The 15,885-nt window shown below is 41.8% G+C and overlaps 1 protein-coding gene across 1 annotated transcript; it reads right to left on the bottom strand.

The window, feature by feature from the left end:
* Positions 1 to 6,067: 6,067 nt before the first annotated feature.
* Positions 6,068 to 15,273, bottom strand: zc3h6 (zinc finger CCCH-type containing 6). Its single transcript, XM_029450349.1, is given in 13 exon segments — positions 6,068 to 7,603; positions 7,605 to 8,935; positions 9,134 to 9,325; positions 9,421 to 9,833; positions 10,412 to 10,644; positions 10,741 to 10,850; positions 10,987 to 11,101; positions 11,210 to 11,338; positions 11,600 to 11,742; positions 11,878 to 12,127; positions 12,216 to 12,326; positions 12,438 to 12,651; positions 14,815 to 15,273. Coding segments are annotated over 13 exon segments (3,489 nt in total). The 5' UTR covers positions 14,901 to 15,273; the 3' UTR covers positions 6,068 to 7,441.
* Between the last annotated feature and the right edge of the window lie 612 nt (positions 15,274 to 15,885).

The following is a 15,885-nucleotide window of genomic DNA, read 5'->3' as shown; positions in this document are numbered from 1 at the left end:
GAAGAGATTGACTGAGATCACTTTTTATATACAGTAGTACTTTTGCACTACAACGTTTTTAAGTTCATCAGTGTTTGATTAATATGCATACAAACCTGGTTTTCATTTCTAGGTTTTACATTTAGTCATTAGATTTGATGTTTGCATGACTAGGTAATAGTTATTATGCCTATATAGGAATACTGTCAACATGCATGAAATATGAACAAGAAGTCAGCCATACTAGCAAGTCTACATGAGGCTATAGGCCTACTGCTAATATTAGCATGCTAACAAGCTCACAAGGACAAAGATAATATGCCGATGATTAGCAGGTTTATTATTGACTATGCTCTACATCTTACCTTAGTGTGTCAGCATGCTAACGTTTGACAATTAGCACTAAACCTAAAGTTACAACTGAGACTGATGCATTTTGTCAGTAGCCTATTGGACAAATTATATTTTGTTACGTGATTTTGGCGGTATCTGAATTAGAATTCAGGGAACATACAATTATTAACCACATTTCATACAACAGTGTAACATTCACTAAAGCCAAAAAAGTCAACCTTCTGATGGCACTAGACAAAAAGTCAGAGGATCACCAAAGTAAAGAGTAGGCTTCATCCACTGGTGACAATGCATGTTTATACCACATTTCATGGCAAACTAGTAGCTTTGAAGATATATCAGTCAAAATGGCGGACTGACAGGCTGACATTGCCCTCCACAGTTCAATGCTGCTAAGCATGGCTACAAAAGAACAAGAAACAAGCAATAACTAGTTCCCATATCTGTCTCTCTAATTTTAGGTTCTGTTAGTGGATGACGATGCTACTATCAGAAGAGTTGTAGCTGCTTCTGATCGTGTTTTGGAGAGCCTCTCTGAGCTCGGCTCCGCCTCAGACATCAAGTCTCTACTCAAATCTTTTCAGGTGTTTTCTGAGGCTCTGCTTCTCCTCAACAATCTGACAGTAGAGAGAGCAAATGCCTTGCAGGATCCCAGACAAAGGAAACAGCTTCTTGATTCCTTGGAGACCCTGAGGAGGTGCATCTCCATGCTGCACACGGCCATGTGCACAACCATCAAACACCCTACAAGCGTGCAGGCACTGGCAGCCAAGAGGTACATTCTGGACAAGGTGCAGAGCACAGTGAGTGACATTATTGTAGCCCTGAAGGGTGAATGCCACATTGGATCACTGGGTCCTTGTGGGTATTACATAGGGAGGAAAAACAATCTGTTGCAACTACTTACTAGTTCCCCCAAATCCTCCATTCAAGGCAGTGGCTTTGACAGCATGGTGAGAGATCTTGTGTTTCACTGCATGGTTGTGGCAAACTCTTCTCGTAGAGAGTTTCAGCAAAGATTGGTGGGTCATTGTCGTCACATCCTGCAGTTCTGGTCAGACATAAAAAGGAATTTAAAGTCCTCTGGGGATGATTGTGAGCAGAGCCTTGAGATAACCTGCACTTTGTTGGTGCAGCAAATACAAACACTTGACAAAGCTTTAACAACTACTGTTCTTTATCAAGTCTTGGACACATTTCTGATAGCATCTTCTATAGTTGAGGAACTTTTAAGTGTGACGAGACAGATTCTAGTCGCACATTCTTCTACTGAGATGGATCTAAACTTTATTCAGCCACTAGTTGAGGATTTCATATCTTCTACCGATAGAATGATCCAAGTGACAGGTTTTACCTCAGCTGTGGCTGTTGATGCGAAGAGTTTGGAGAACGTGGAGAACTCGAGAGTATGCCTCACAAGACTCAGAGCTCGGATTACACCTCTGTCGCTGGAGCTGGCGGATAATTTGATGCAAACTGTTCAAAAGCTTCACGAGGTTTGTAAGAACTGGGAAGAGGAGACTAGTCAGCTTCAGGATGCTCTCAGTGATGTAATGGATGTGAGGGCGTTCACCAGCATTGCTATCGATGAGGTGATCAATGATCAGCATGGATGTGACGCAGCGTACAGAGAGCAAAGCTATAAACTGTTTAATGAACATGCAGCAAATCTTATTTGTCACATGAAGCTGGTGGTTCACTCAGTGAGGAGGCACTTGGACAGAAGCAATGACCCCATTTACAGGAACGGTCTCCTGGTGCTGCTCAAACAGGTTCAGTCATCTCGAACCAAAGTGGCTGAGTCGGTCAGAGACATGCTTTTAGGTTCCAGGATAAATGTAGAGTTATATTCTACTTTTTCAGATAATGTTGCGATAGCTACTCAGCATTTTAAAGTGCTCAGAAAGGGACTGGACGGCCAACAGCATCCACATCTCCTAAGCCCGCTGCGTGAGGGGGCACGTCTTCCTGAAATGTCATGGTCACCAGTGAAAGACACCTGTGAACTGAATCTGGATCATATGATAAGAGGCTCTCCTGTTGTGGAGGTTATGGAGAGGGATTCCCAAACCATACATGAGGAGGAGTACTCAAATGAAGAACCCATAGAAGCAGAACTGGCTCATAAATATGACATTGAAGATTTAAAGATCTCAGCTGTCTCCGTTGAGCCCAAACTAATCCACAAGCCTCTTCAATTTGACCTTTTGCCCCTCTTGTATGAAATTGTGACTGTGACTAAAGGGAAAGATGTGACAGCACTCAGCCGGGCCTGCACTGGAGTTCTCGAGCTGTCAAACTGCTACGCTCAAGCCGCAAAGGAAGCCTTGGCCATTGTTGACGCGGTTGATTGTCAGACGTTGGAAAGTTTTAGAGCAGAGCTGGTGTCACTGACTCCGCTGCTCGTCCAGACGGCTCAAGAGACGGCGATGAGCTCAGTCATGAGCACAGAGAGCATCTACAAACACAGCACGCAGTTTACTGACCTTATTAACAACACCCGAAAGGTTTTACTGCCAGTAGCTGGAACCTGGTATCATGCTGTTTACACTGAGCTGCAAGTAAATCTACCAACAATGGCTGCCACTGTTTCGCAGCAACTAAATGAGGTGATGACTTTATGTGCTGACGTGGTCCAGCTCTTGACGTCGACTGATCTAACCTCACAAAGTGATGGTCAAGAAACATTCAGCGTTTTACACAACAAGCTGAACAAATCCCAGAACAACACAAAGTATCTGGTAGAGTTTTCCACCTCATTGAAAGGACAGGTAGATCAACTAGAGGGACTCTGTATCCACTGGGGCCTGTCCATTCAGATTTTGCTAAATTCTCTTGATAAGATTTTGGGAACATCAACTGCAGTGAACCAGTTGAGCCCTCAGAAAAAGCTTTCAGTGTTGTCAGAGAACTCACTTCGAATCCAAGAGGCAGCGAGGCTAACCAGCCTAAATTGTAAAAGTGCTTACAAATCAAAACAGTTAACAGGATACCAGGATGAACTAAAAGCCCTGACTGAAGCCTATCTCCAAGCTGCTGAAGAGCTTAACATAATGCCAAGTGTCATGCAACTTGCAAAATCAGAATTCTTTCAGAGGCGTCTTTTGATTCAAATTAGAGTGCTTTCTGGTCATCTAAGCAAAGCAAATAAGGATTATGACACAGCACTTCAAAACATTGTCAGCGTTGCTTATTTTGCTGCTGAACACTTTCGGGCAAACAACACAGAAGACGCAGAACAACAATTTGACAGCGCAGCTCAAACACTTTTTGAAAATGTAAAACCTGCGATTAAAAGAGTGGAGGACTGCTTACACTACATCCGCGACCCGCGTGCCCGTTCCAACCTGAGGTCTATCAACGACCGCCTGTCTTTTCAGATTTCAGATATAATCAGCAGGGCGAGGCTTGTGGTGGAGACTCACTACATATGTGACACACTCAGTGTGGAAGTGCAGATACAGTGCTGGTCAGCCAAAGCTCACTATGTGGTGGAGGAGATCTGGAAGGTGGATGGGATTCACCAAGAGGCTAAAGTGCATATCAGGGCTGGTCTACAGGGCAGAACAACTGAGGATGTCAAAGAAGGGTTGGCTACAGTCCCATCTAAAGTCAAAGAAGTGAAATTTCCCTCGGACATGACAATGACTTCCTGGCAGAAAACCAACACAGAACGTGTCGCTGCTGCACAACCCAACATAAACATGGCAGCTGTTGCCAAATATGGACCTGGAATTATGGAAATAGATGTAGGTATCTCATGATTAACACAATTTGAAAGTTCAGTGATTCCTTTATGTCACAATAAATTCCTTCATGTCCCTATTTTTCTCTATAGGACGGTTGCAGGCTTGGCGCATACAAAGAGACCCCTTCGCTGACCTACACGTCCTTTTTTCTAAAGCAAGAAAGTGACAGCTGGGATCCCAAGGACAACAGAATTGTCCAGGTGACCAGGAAGATGGCTGACATACTATGTTACATGACTCAGTACTTGAGGAAGAAAGGCCCAATACCGGTAACGAGCACCAGAGGGCACTTTACTGACTTTTTCTTGATTTTTGCAGGCACACTCATTCACAATAATTCCTCTTTTTTTCAGAATAAAGAGGCGTTTGTCACTGCAGCCAAAGATGTGATCTCAAACTGCCAGTCAGTAACTCAGTTTATCAGAGTTATCGCCAATCACTGCCTGGATAGACAGTGTACGGTTGAACTCTCCCTCGTAGTTGAGCAGATTCTCACCATCACCAACCAGCTCAACATCATCTCCAGGTCAGAAAAGTACACAGAGAAATCACACGCTGAAAATTAAGCTAGAAAATAATAATAAAGACAGTTTTTCTTCATGTTTTCCTTAGTGTCAATGCTGTCACACCTGGGTGCAAATCATCTGATGAGATCCTCGTGAAGAACACACAAAATCTACTCCAGACGGTCCTGCGTGGGGTCCACGCTGCAGAGACAGCCTGCATCACAGTAAATCTAACATCTAAAACAAATCTGTAATGATGTGTAATACACATAGATATGATACAGCTCAAACTCTCCGTTATGTGAGATGTCGCCTGTACAATTACTCTCTTGTTCCAGGGTTTGAAGCAACCTGAGCCAAACTCCGATGGTGCAGAGGCTACAGCTTTGTGTTTCCAGTGGAGGAGGAAACTGGAGATCCATCGAGCCCAGCAGACTTCTAACCCAGAGACTGATGAGCTGGGTTTGAGGAAGACCTCATCCCACCATGTAGCACCCAGTCTTGCCCCGCCAGTTGGCTACAAGTAGTAATAATTTAATAAAATAATCATTTATGTCGGCCCTTATTGATATTTTCGCAAAAATAATGCACATAAAAATAAATAAATAACACTAAGGCTTTACATTAAAGGGAAAACTTAAGCTTATTATAACTACCCTTTTTACAGATCATATTCTAATAGGTAACATTTTCATTGCTAGGTTTATAAAAACAAAACAAAAACAGAAACAAAGTTCCAACCATTTCATACAAAATAATAATCATGTCTCAGTTTTATATGTTTAACACCTTATTTGTAACTTTTTTAATTTGAAAAGTTAACTACACATTCTTGAATCCTCGTGACAACCATTCCACAAGTTAACCACTTCTTTATATATATTTTTAAAACATGCCCATTTCCCTCAATTCCTACTGTCTTCCTCTTATTTCAAACAACCTCTGAAGAGTTAGTGAGCAAATGAGTTTGTACTTTGTACATCATCTGTGCAGTTTTAAGATCAACTACATCACAACATTTTAAAGCAAGTAAGTTAATAAATAGTTCGTTGGTTGGTTCGTAATAAGTGGATCGATTCGTATCGCTCTCTTCTGTAGTGGATTGATGTATGTTTCCCCGTACCTCCACACAGTAGGTAATGTACGGAACTATGAAAGTATGCAGTATATATATTTCTATATATATTTGAGTTCTGATTCAAGATATCTTCAGTTTATATAACGTTGTAATGGTTTTAGACATTTTTGGTTTTACATTATTTATGTGTGGTTCCCAACATAATTTATGATCAGTTATCACGCCCAGAAAAGTGACAACGCCTAAGAAAGAAGAAGCCTAACACGGATCACATTTTTGTTTTCTATTTGATATAATAATGTAAAAACGAGTCAACCCTTAGAGAAAGCTTTTCACAGACTCATGCTCAAGGACACTTCAGCAAGGTGGATGACATACAGTATTTAGTATTTTGAAAAAAATTACCTTTTGTCTTATCTCTTTATTTCAGGTTTTCACAATAAAATCCCTAAAATGTGACGGGCATATGTGTTGTTAAAATGTCTTACAGTATTATCACAACCATTACCACCAAACTGACGGGAAAAAATAAAGCATTATTCATTAAAACACTCAAAAACAGACTGTACAAGTGATACAAAATAGGCATTTACAATGTGAATTATGAAAACGATAATAAAAAAGTACATAGCTTAGTTTCAGTCCAACAAGGCTCACCTTACAGACACGAAATGTCAAATAATACAAACTGTTGAGCATTATGCTGCCTTGAGCCCACAACATTCACCCTTTGTAGGACACATAACCCTGTATGTGTTCATCTACAGATAACAAAATTCAACATAAAATGGTCATTAAGGTCATACTTTTATGAAATATATATCAATGCAAAGTGACCAAGATAATATTTTCACTCTTTTGTATTGTACACTGCTTTTTATCGTATTCTGATGAAAACATATGAAAACAAAACATATGAGTGTTTCGAAGAAAAGACAAATCAAATGAAGTAAGCAATATTAATATACTCAATTAACTGTCATCACTGCTAGGTTAGCCAGTTAAAGCCTACAGCGACTTACATTAGGCAGTTAAAACAAAAAAGGAACGACATTGTAAAAAACACAAATTGAATGACTGCAATGTTGCAAAATAACACGTTTCTTCTCAGCTAAGCAGGGAACCGTCTCATATTATGATTATCTGACCCGATCATGTCAATCATAAACTCATATCAGGGTGTGAGGTAAAAAAAAAGTAAATACGAAAACATCTATTGACTTATTGTGAAAAATAACATAACAATGAGCATAAACAGAAAGATAATCATAATATCATAATATAAAAGTGCCTTGAAATAAATAAGGAAATACAAAAACTCAAGGGAATTCTTACAATTATTGTTTGATGGATTGTTTAGCGTTACCTCTCTGCGACTGAGTGAGTGGATGATCTATTCTACAGGGTGTAATGCCTTGAATGAACCCACATGGGTCTGTCCTTAGTGAAAACTATACAAGTGAAAATTATTTATTTTTTTCAAATTGTTTAAAAGGTACATGAAAATTACACAATGATAAAAAAACCTTAACATACACACTTTCAAAACACACATTTCCGCATCGATATGATTATGTTAGAAGTAACTATACACTGTGTCTGTGCACATTATGTAGCATAATCTCCATACTGACAACATGTGGTATACTATGTGATTTTGTACAGGATCATTTATATACAGAAATAAATAGGTTCACGTGAAGCTTAATAAAGATTAATAGACACGTCTCATCAAAATACAAATCTTCTGTGACTTTTATATAATTCCACACTGTTTACTGACAAAAAGGGGAAGCAGTGGGATCAAAAGTCTTGAACACATCTTTAAGTGTCCTGTCGTCCACCTCCTCATCTTGGCCGTCCTGTTTTGGTTCTTCCTCCATGGCCTCCGCCTGCTCCTTCTTTACCTCTTGCTTCTTTTCCTCTGCCTCTTCTTGTAGCTCCTGCAGAGCCCTGTCCTCCAAGTTTGACTGGCCTGGGGTCAGTGTACTGGGGTCGGATGAGCCCGGCCAGTGCTTGGATGGGGAGGATATGAACTGCAGGGGGTTTGACAGGTGAGGCTGGATGCACGGCGGGAGAACTGGAAAGTTTAGTCTGATCTGAAGCGACATCTGTGCATTTGGCCTCTTCCAAAGTGCCACTTCGCAGGGTCGGCGAAAGTGGCGGAGAATTGTCTTTCTTAGCTGGGAGTTTCAGAATCGTCAACTTTTTGGGAGGCTCTGCCTGCTCCTTCTGAGCCTGCTCGCTTTGATTGCGAGGATCGTAAAGAGTGATGCCCCCAAGGATTGTAGTGGGGCTCTCTAGCCCTCCACCAGAGGATGCCAGACGAGGGGCATAAGGTGGCAGCTTCTCAGGCTCTGGCTTAGCTTGGACAGTATGAGGAGTGGAGCTGGCCTTCTGTAACCTGGGGTCCACAACCCCTCCCCCAGAGGAGGGCACTTTCTGACCGAGCAGCTTGGAGTCCAGGCTCACTGTACGCTTGAGTCTGGGGTCTAGACTCTTCTGCTGACGCGGATCTACAGGTCTTTCAGTGGAGGGTCGAGACTCTAGAGATCCAGAGGCTAATCGACTCATACGTTCTTTCAAACGTGCAGCTACCAGTCTGGGGTCAATAGTTGGTGGGCTGGAGACGGGGGGATGGTCAGACAGGCTCGTTCGGTTCATCTGAGCATCTGCAATTAGGGGCGGAAGGGGCAGGTTGATGGAGTGTTCCTGTTTGGGCACCAGGGAAGGGATGAGGTCCTCAGGGGCCCACACCACTGTGTGAGCAAATGCTGGCCGCTGGAGCAGGATGTCCACCCGGATGTGGCTGAACTGCTTTAACTGGCAACGAGGGTCCCGCAGCACCACATCGGGGCTGCCATCTAAAGGGATGAGCACAGCTTTGTCCCTGAGCTCCCGCTCTCCTTCATCATCCTCATCTCCTGTAGGAGGCTTCTTAGGACCAGAGTGGCTCTGCTGGCGGTAGGAACTCGGCTCCATTGGTCTAATCTTCCTGGGGTCTCTTGAGAACCGCGGGTCTGCAGCTCCGTCGGACTCCTTTTTCATATCCGGGGGTCGCTGTCGTGGGTCTGTCTTCACGCGGGGGTCACTGGGTGGAGCCCTCTCCTTCACAAGCCGAGGGTCCCCCAGTGCCAAAGATACTGGGGCAGCCTGGGGGGGCTTGGACTGAGACTGATGCATCTCATTCTGCTTCTTGAGAGATTTAAGGATGGAGGAAACACAGCTCCCATCCTCCTCATCGCTTGAGTACCAGTTTGTAGTTTCATCTGTAAAGAAAAAGAAGATGAAATCATATTTAAATGTTGGTTCTCTCAGAGCACGCTTGTAAACTATCAACATCTTTTTCTTCCCCTTGGTGTTTTTTTATTCAGTCCCAGCTACATATTTTATGGGGGTTCTGGATTTCTCTGTGTTATACTTTATCTTTAATTCATTCATCAAACCTTCTTGCCCTGGTCACTGACCTCTGTTTGAAGTGTTATCATCCTGGCCCTCCGCTCTCGGTGCCTCATTTCCCTGTGGAAGTGACTCTTGTTGTTGCTGCTGTGTCAGGTGTAAAAAGATGGCCTTCTGTACTGCTGGTGGTAAAGAATGCAACTGTGACTCAGCACCCATTTTCTGCTGGAGGTTCTGCATGAAGGCCAGACCAGGGTCTACTGTATTGAAAATACACACACAATTTTTAAATTTCAGTTACGTTTAAAAGGTAATTAATCTATTGGATGTCTAATTAATGAATAAAAACACTGACCTCCTTGGGGAGCCATGGCCTGGTTTCGGAGGAAGTTGCTGAAGAACTCTACTGGGTTCTGACCCATGGATGGAAAAGGGAAGAGACTCTGCAGCATCTGTAGATCTGGTATAGGGGGGAATGGAGGAGGCCTCTGCATATTAGGGTTCATGTTGAGTCGGTTTCCATGGAAAGGTGGAGGTTGACCCGGGGGGATTGGTGGCGGCATTGGAAATCCGTGCGGTGGATGATGTCCAGGGGGGCTCTGTGGCATGGGTGGTCCAGTGGGGTGAATCATAGGAACAGGGGGTGCAGGGGGAGGTATAGGAGGAGCAGACGGCCCTGAAGGCACCATACCTCCACTCTGTATGTCCTCTGAGCTTCCACTAAACTGATTGGTGGCTTCAACTTGATTCTGGGAGAAGTTGGATCCACTGAAAAATAATGTGCACAATAAAGACAGAGAACAGACTCTTTAGACTTTGATTGGTTGACAAATAATGACCATGAAAACAACATATTGAACTAAATACTGTAAAACGACTAGGAAATAAATTGATATCTTGAGTAGAGTTAGTTAATTTATCATGGCTTAATGTATCATTGTATTATGTATTATAATACTACTTGGGCTGCCACATGTCGCACTTATCAAGATTTTCTTAATCCAAAATAATTTTTTTGAGCGTGATTTGTTAAAAGATGCGACTCATCTGATCCTCTCTTTAGAAAATACAAACTTCGATCAATTTTTAGTGTGAACATTTTAGAGCTAACTCATGACTTTTTTTAAGTCTTCCTCAGACATTCACTTATATTCCACAAAACACTGTAAGGACTTTTATCTGTACATTTTTTTTTTTGTATTACTGCTTAATCTTGAAACTTGCAATCTTTGGCTTCTAACCTCTCCTGCACAATATTTAAAGTTTTTCTTAAAAAAAAATGTATATACATGTATTTGTGCAAATAAATACAAATACAAATATAAATTACAGAAGATTTTAGTTACCTTAGGCCAATTTTTTGTGCCAAGTCTACAGTAGGTTGAACATTGATTTCAAACAGGGAGGGGATCTTCTTCCCCGCTTGGCCCGAGGCTCCATCTGTAGGACTGCTCTGACCAGGAGTGGGCAGCAACCCCACCCCAGGAGGAGGCTTCGGAAGTGGAGCGATACCCTGCTTTCTCAGATCCTCCAGCTCCAACTGGTCCTCGCGGGCGTTCTCCTCCTCGGTGTTAATTATCTGATATATGTGCAGAAAGCAGAAATACAACAACCATTAGAGCTGAGAATCTGTTAGCATAGAAGAGTTTAAAGACACCTTTTCTTTTTGTCCTACCTTATCAAGCAACTCTTTGGTCACATTGTTCAAAGTGTCATGGGAGAATTTGCAGTTGTCCCCTTGATAACATTTGGCTCCTGTATGGAAGAACTTGCACGGGTATTCATGTGCAATCACAGGTTAAGGAACAGGACTAATTAAAAGGCGTAATAGATAGATTCAATTACCGATAGATTCAATTAATTATGCGATGCAATTACACAAAAGTAATTAGAAACACTTGTTGTCATTAGTGAAGGATATTGTGCATGTAAATGCAATTATCTCCTTTACTGCAGTATCCTTGGAGGTAAAATTTACAAAGTTCCTTTTTCTTATCTGGCACGACAAGCTCGTGCTCAAACTTGCACTGTTCCCCCTGTAAGAAGAAAAACAATTACCTTTAAGGTAAGAAAGTGCTTATGCTTTTTAAACTATTTCAGCGATTGTTGTTAAAGCAAGTAAAAGAACATTAGCGGTACTATACCTTAATGCATCGACCCTCCAGGAAATACTTGCAGATGTATCTACCGTTGTGTTCAACTGTGTGTTGATTGATAAACTCTTTGCTCATAATCGGCCGTTTCTTCTGAAAACCGGAAGAGTTTTTTCCTTCCTGTGAATGAATGTTTTGATCATGATTATGTATTGCTTAGTAGTTCAATATAGTTTAATTTCAAGTAATAAAAGTTCATTGTGTAGATGAAATACCAGGTTATGTTGAAATTAAGCATTTTCTCAAGGTTTTATACAAACCCTGCATATACAGTACTTGAGCTTGATTCCCCACGACTAATATAATACTAATATAATTATATTCTTCCAAAATAATATTTAATACTAATACACCTGGCTGAAGTTTTAGGGGTACACTAACCGGGACCATGTCTTCCATGCACTGGTCTCCTCCTCGACCTCGTCCACGTCCTCCCCAGGGTTTGCCCTTCAGCTTCTTGTTCTTGTAAAGCATCCCACGTCCTCTTCCCGGCCCACTCCCTCGGCCTCTTCCTCTCTGCCCAACTGAAAATGACGAAAGTGATCAAACATAAAACACAAACAGTTATCTTTCACAGTAAATCTAGATAAATAACCACAGGGATGATCTGATATATATATATGTATGTATATGTTTTTGAATTTGAGAAACATTCATACACTGCTGTTGTTTCATCCCCCTCATGCTTCCTTTCTTCATCTGCTCTTTGGCATGGCGTCCCTTTCCCCGATTCTGGGATATTGAATCTTTTGACTGCTGATACTCGGACATGTCATCTTCGTAAACATCTTCCTCTTCGTCATAGTCATACTTGTCATCGCTGTAGTCGCTGTATTTGTCAAAATCACTGCTTTTGTGCGGCGGCGACTTCTGTACGTTTCCATGGCCTCCCTTTGAATCTCGTCCGTGCTGGCAAGTCAGCAGTCAAAGAGAAAAATGTCACAGATAATTCCTTCCTGAATGTTAAGTGTCAGCATGCCAGCGGTGGTGAACTCACCTGAGAGGTCTGGCCATCAGATCCCTGGACTTTGCGGTTTTTGGGCCTTTCTGGTCGATCATAGTCGGAGTCATAACTGTCCGAGCTGGAGCTGCTGGAGGGGGAGTGGTGCTGAGGAGAGGGCAGAAGGAATAAAAGAAAAACACAACATTAAAGGGATTTTTGTATTATACTGAGTAGTTGACATCAATGCCTTTTGTAAGAGATATTAAAGCATCTTACTTTCTGTCTGTCATGCCGCCTCCTTTTGGACCTCCTCTTCTCTTTGGTCTTTTTGTATCTTTTCCTGGAGTGCCTGTGAGTCTTCTCTTCTTTCTCTTTAACTTTTTCTTTTTCCTTCTCTTTGTCTTCATTCACCTCTGTAGCCTCTTTGTTTTCCTCTTCAATCCCAATCCCTTCATCGTCTATTTCTCCATCTTCCAGTTCGCCATCCTCTCTAGAAACAGGAAAACAGTCAGTGAGTATAAGTGTAATGGTTTTTGTCAGTCTTAGGCATAATTTAAAAAAAAGTTTAACATCATAAGCAAAACCAGAATCCAGAATCACCTGGTGTAATCATTTAATAAGAATATTAAACTATACTTAAGTTGCCATAATGAATTTTCCCTTCATTGGAGCAAAGTACTATATATCATGCCAGACAGTTTCCATTACACCCTGAGCCTTTCCTGTAATAAAACATCCTTTCAATAATTCAAGACAAAGTTTTGATTTCCTGTGAACCTGTGTGTGGAGTTATTTCATGAAAACCAAATTAAATTCAACTTTGGGGTAAGTAAGATCCATAAAAAGCCTCTTGATTTCTAGAAGCAAGGTTATTCAGTTCATTTATATAATGACAGCCTGGAGTCAGAGATGAGTTAAGTATGATTTAGGCACACAAATAAAAATGTATGACTAAGGCCCATGATTACATAAAAGTAACAAACATGTTGATGAAATGTCAGGCTGTAGGGACAAAACCTCACTGAAAGGCCTGAGCACTCCTGCAGGGACTCTCCAAAGGCATAAATACGAAGGATTGTAAATATCTAATAGCAAGGAAGGAAATCTTTGTAGGAGTGGACACTGGAAGACAGTGACGCTAATGCAGACACTAACATATATTACTGTTATGATCAGTATGTAAGCATCATTTTGGACTTTCTTTCTATTAATTTGCTGCATCACCGATGGCCCATGTGAGTCTGCAGAGGAGTTGTTAGTGAAACACGACTGAGCTGGTGACCAGGTCTTCACACACAAGCTGTTTCAGACAGGGATGGTAATGGGTATATTTAGTTGGTTATAACACTAGAGCTTGGCAGTTAAAAGCAAGCTTTTATTCCACCTGTTCCAAATTATGTCTGGACCAGCTGTGATAGATAAATCAATCCAGTGTTAATAATATTTTCATAACATATAATGTCAGCTGCTTGAAAGATATAATGCAGGTACGAGCATGAAACAAAAACACCCAGAAATGGGAAAGAATGTCCAGCCACTGATCCAGGACTGTTTTCACAGACACTCGCTACATCTTCCTCTGACACCAGTGCAGATCAGGCTTCAACCTGAAACCCTCCACATCCAAATGTTGCCTATGATTGGTGGAAAACTGGCATAAAGCACCCCCTTTACTAGTTTCACGTATTTAAGCATGAACTGCAATAAATGTTGATAACAAATGTTGGAACATACTGGCATCACCTTGTATAAGGATGATATACAAATATCCCAGCAAAAATGTTCAATGTGTATAGACAAATGTATAATGCCATGATTACAGTAACACCACAAGATTCAATAAAACCACACTTAAGTCACTTAAATCGTAGTTGAAGTGGACACATGCATTTCGGACCCATTACAAGAATTACAATAAGTGGTCTACAAGTGTCATTGTCACCATGTCTATCCATGTAAGAGAAAATGTAGATGCCAAAGGTGAGGCATGTAAAAACAGAGACAGGCAGCCTTCAACAGCTGGAGAATACACCAGCTTGTATTCCAAACAAACACTACAACAGCTGTTTCTTCTTCTTTGCTTGTTGGACAGTGAAATCACCTTGTGAAATATTTGGTTTGACACCAGCAAACTGTTGGTCCTGTTTGTTGACATGGTCTTTACAGCCCTGTGAGGACTATAGACCAATAACAAGGACACAGGCATGGCCTGTTTCCAGCAGAAACCCATATAATCTCCACCCTGCGTGAACCCTGCCTCAGCAGTACTGCCAGGTGCCCGGTAGGGGGAGTACAGCACTAGGATGGGCGTGGCATTTACATCATAGTCATTTGCATAGTGTCTTGCAGATGGCAACAATGAAGCCATTAATTCAGCCCAGTACTACAACGACACAAAAGATGAGGTCTGCAATCTTGCATGGAAATGATCATGAATGAGGTTCAACACGGTGATGGGAAATCCAGGTTATTTGGACAGCGTTATTCAATTGCACTAAAGAGGCATGCAAAGATGTTTGAGGGGGGAAACCGTGGGCTCTAAACCCTGCAATTCATGGTTAAAAAAAATAAAACAGTAACACAAGCATGTAGACCCACAGCACTGAAACGCACAGATGAGCGTAGTAAGAATTGCATAAGAATGTTACTCGACCTTTCATCCCCTGCAAGCTCAGAGTCTGTCATGTTTTTGTCAAGAACAGGGGCAGGGGGACTGGAAACAAGGCTCACAGAAGCCATTGGAAAACGGATCTGCCTCCCTTCTCTCCGGTACAAGAGTGAATTAACTCAGTCACTCAAGGAGACGTTGGGTTGTGAGAGATGCAGGAAGATTTCAGACTGGAAAAAACTCACGGTGTTACATGTCTCGACAGAGACAGTAAACAGACACTCTCCTCTTTCATATCAATGACGTTTTAACTCTGTGAGCACAGCTTGATACCCCGCTTTGCTAATGTCCCGTCGGTTGACAGCTGCCATGGTGAAATAGAGGAGACGGAGGGAGAAACAGACAGAAATGTAACCATGTTCGTTGATTTCAGCATCTTCATAGGCTTTCTCAACAGGGACATCATCTCAAAATGGCTTCTGAGGTCTGCAGCACATTCCTAGATCATGTATTCCTCCATGTATATATATATAGTCCTATCTAGATCTATCTAACGTGGTTACAACAAATCCTTATCAGCTATTGGTCAGACATCGCAAGAGTAAAGAGAGCTGCGATTCTTATTGGTTAAACGCAACGTCAGTCATTTTCAACATCTGCAACTATGTAGTGTTTACGACGCACACGTTTGTCCTTTGTCAATGTTTTAATTTATGACGGTGTGTATTGCGTAGTTTCAACGACCAGAGTTTATGTTTAAAACAAAACAAAACAGCTTAAGCCAATTCTCCTCATTGCTTTATTAGTAGCTACGTATTTATGTCCCTGTTATTTACGGTCGCGGACTCATGCGCGCAGATACGTCGATGGCGCAGATGAGCTCGAATTCACGCGCTCGTGCAGTTCTTGTCATTGACCACCAGGTGTAGCTCCGACTCTACAAGCCAAACCCTAAAAGCCTAGCTTGTACAACAGTAACATCAAGCCAATACACATAACTCACGTCCGTGGGTAAAATGTTTAGTCAATGGACTAACAATAGGCTGAAAATATGTTTTGTTATTTATAGTCAAAACAATACGGTTAGCCTTAGCTATGTGGCAGTTATCTGGTGTT

Source organism: Cottoperca gobio, chromosome 15, assembly GCF_900634415.1.
Source record: "Cottoperca gobio chromosome 15, fCotGob3.1, whole genome shotgun sequence".
Lineage (NCBI taxonomy): Eukaryota > Metazoa > Chordata > Actinopteri > Perciformes > Bovichtidae > Cottoperca > Cottoperca gobio.
The sequence above is the reverse complement of the archived record's forward strand: the minus strand, read 5'-3'. Positions and strand labels throughout refer to the sequence as shown.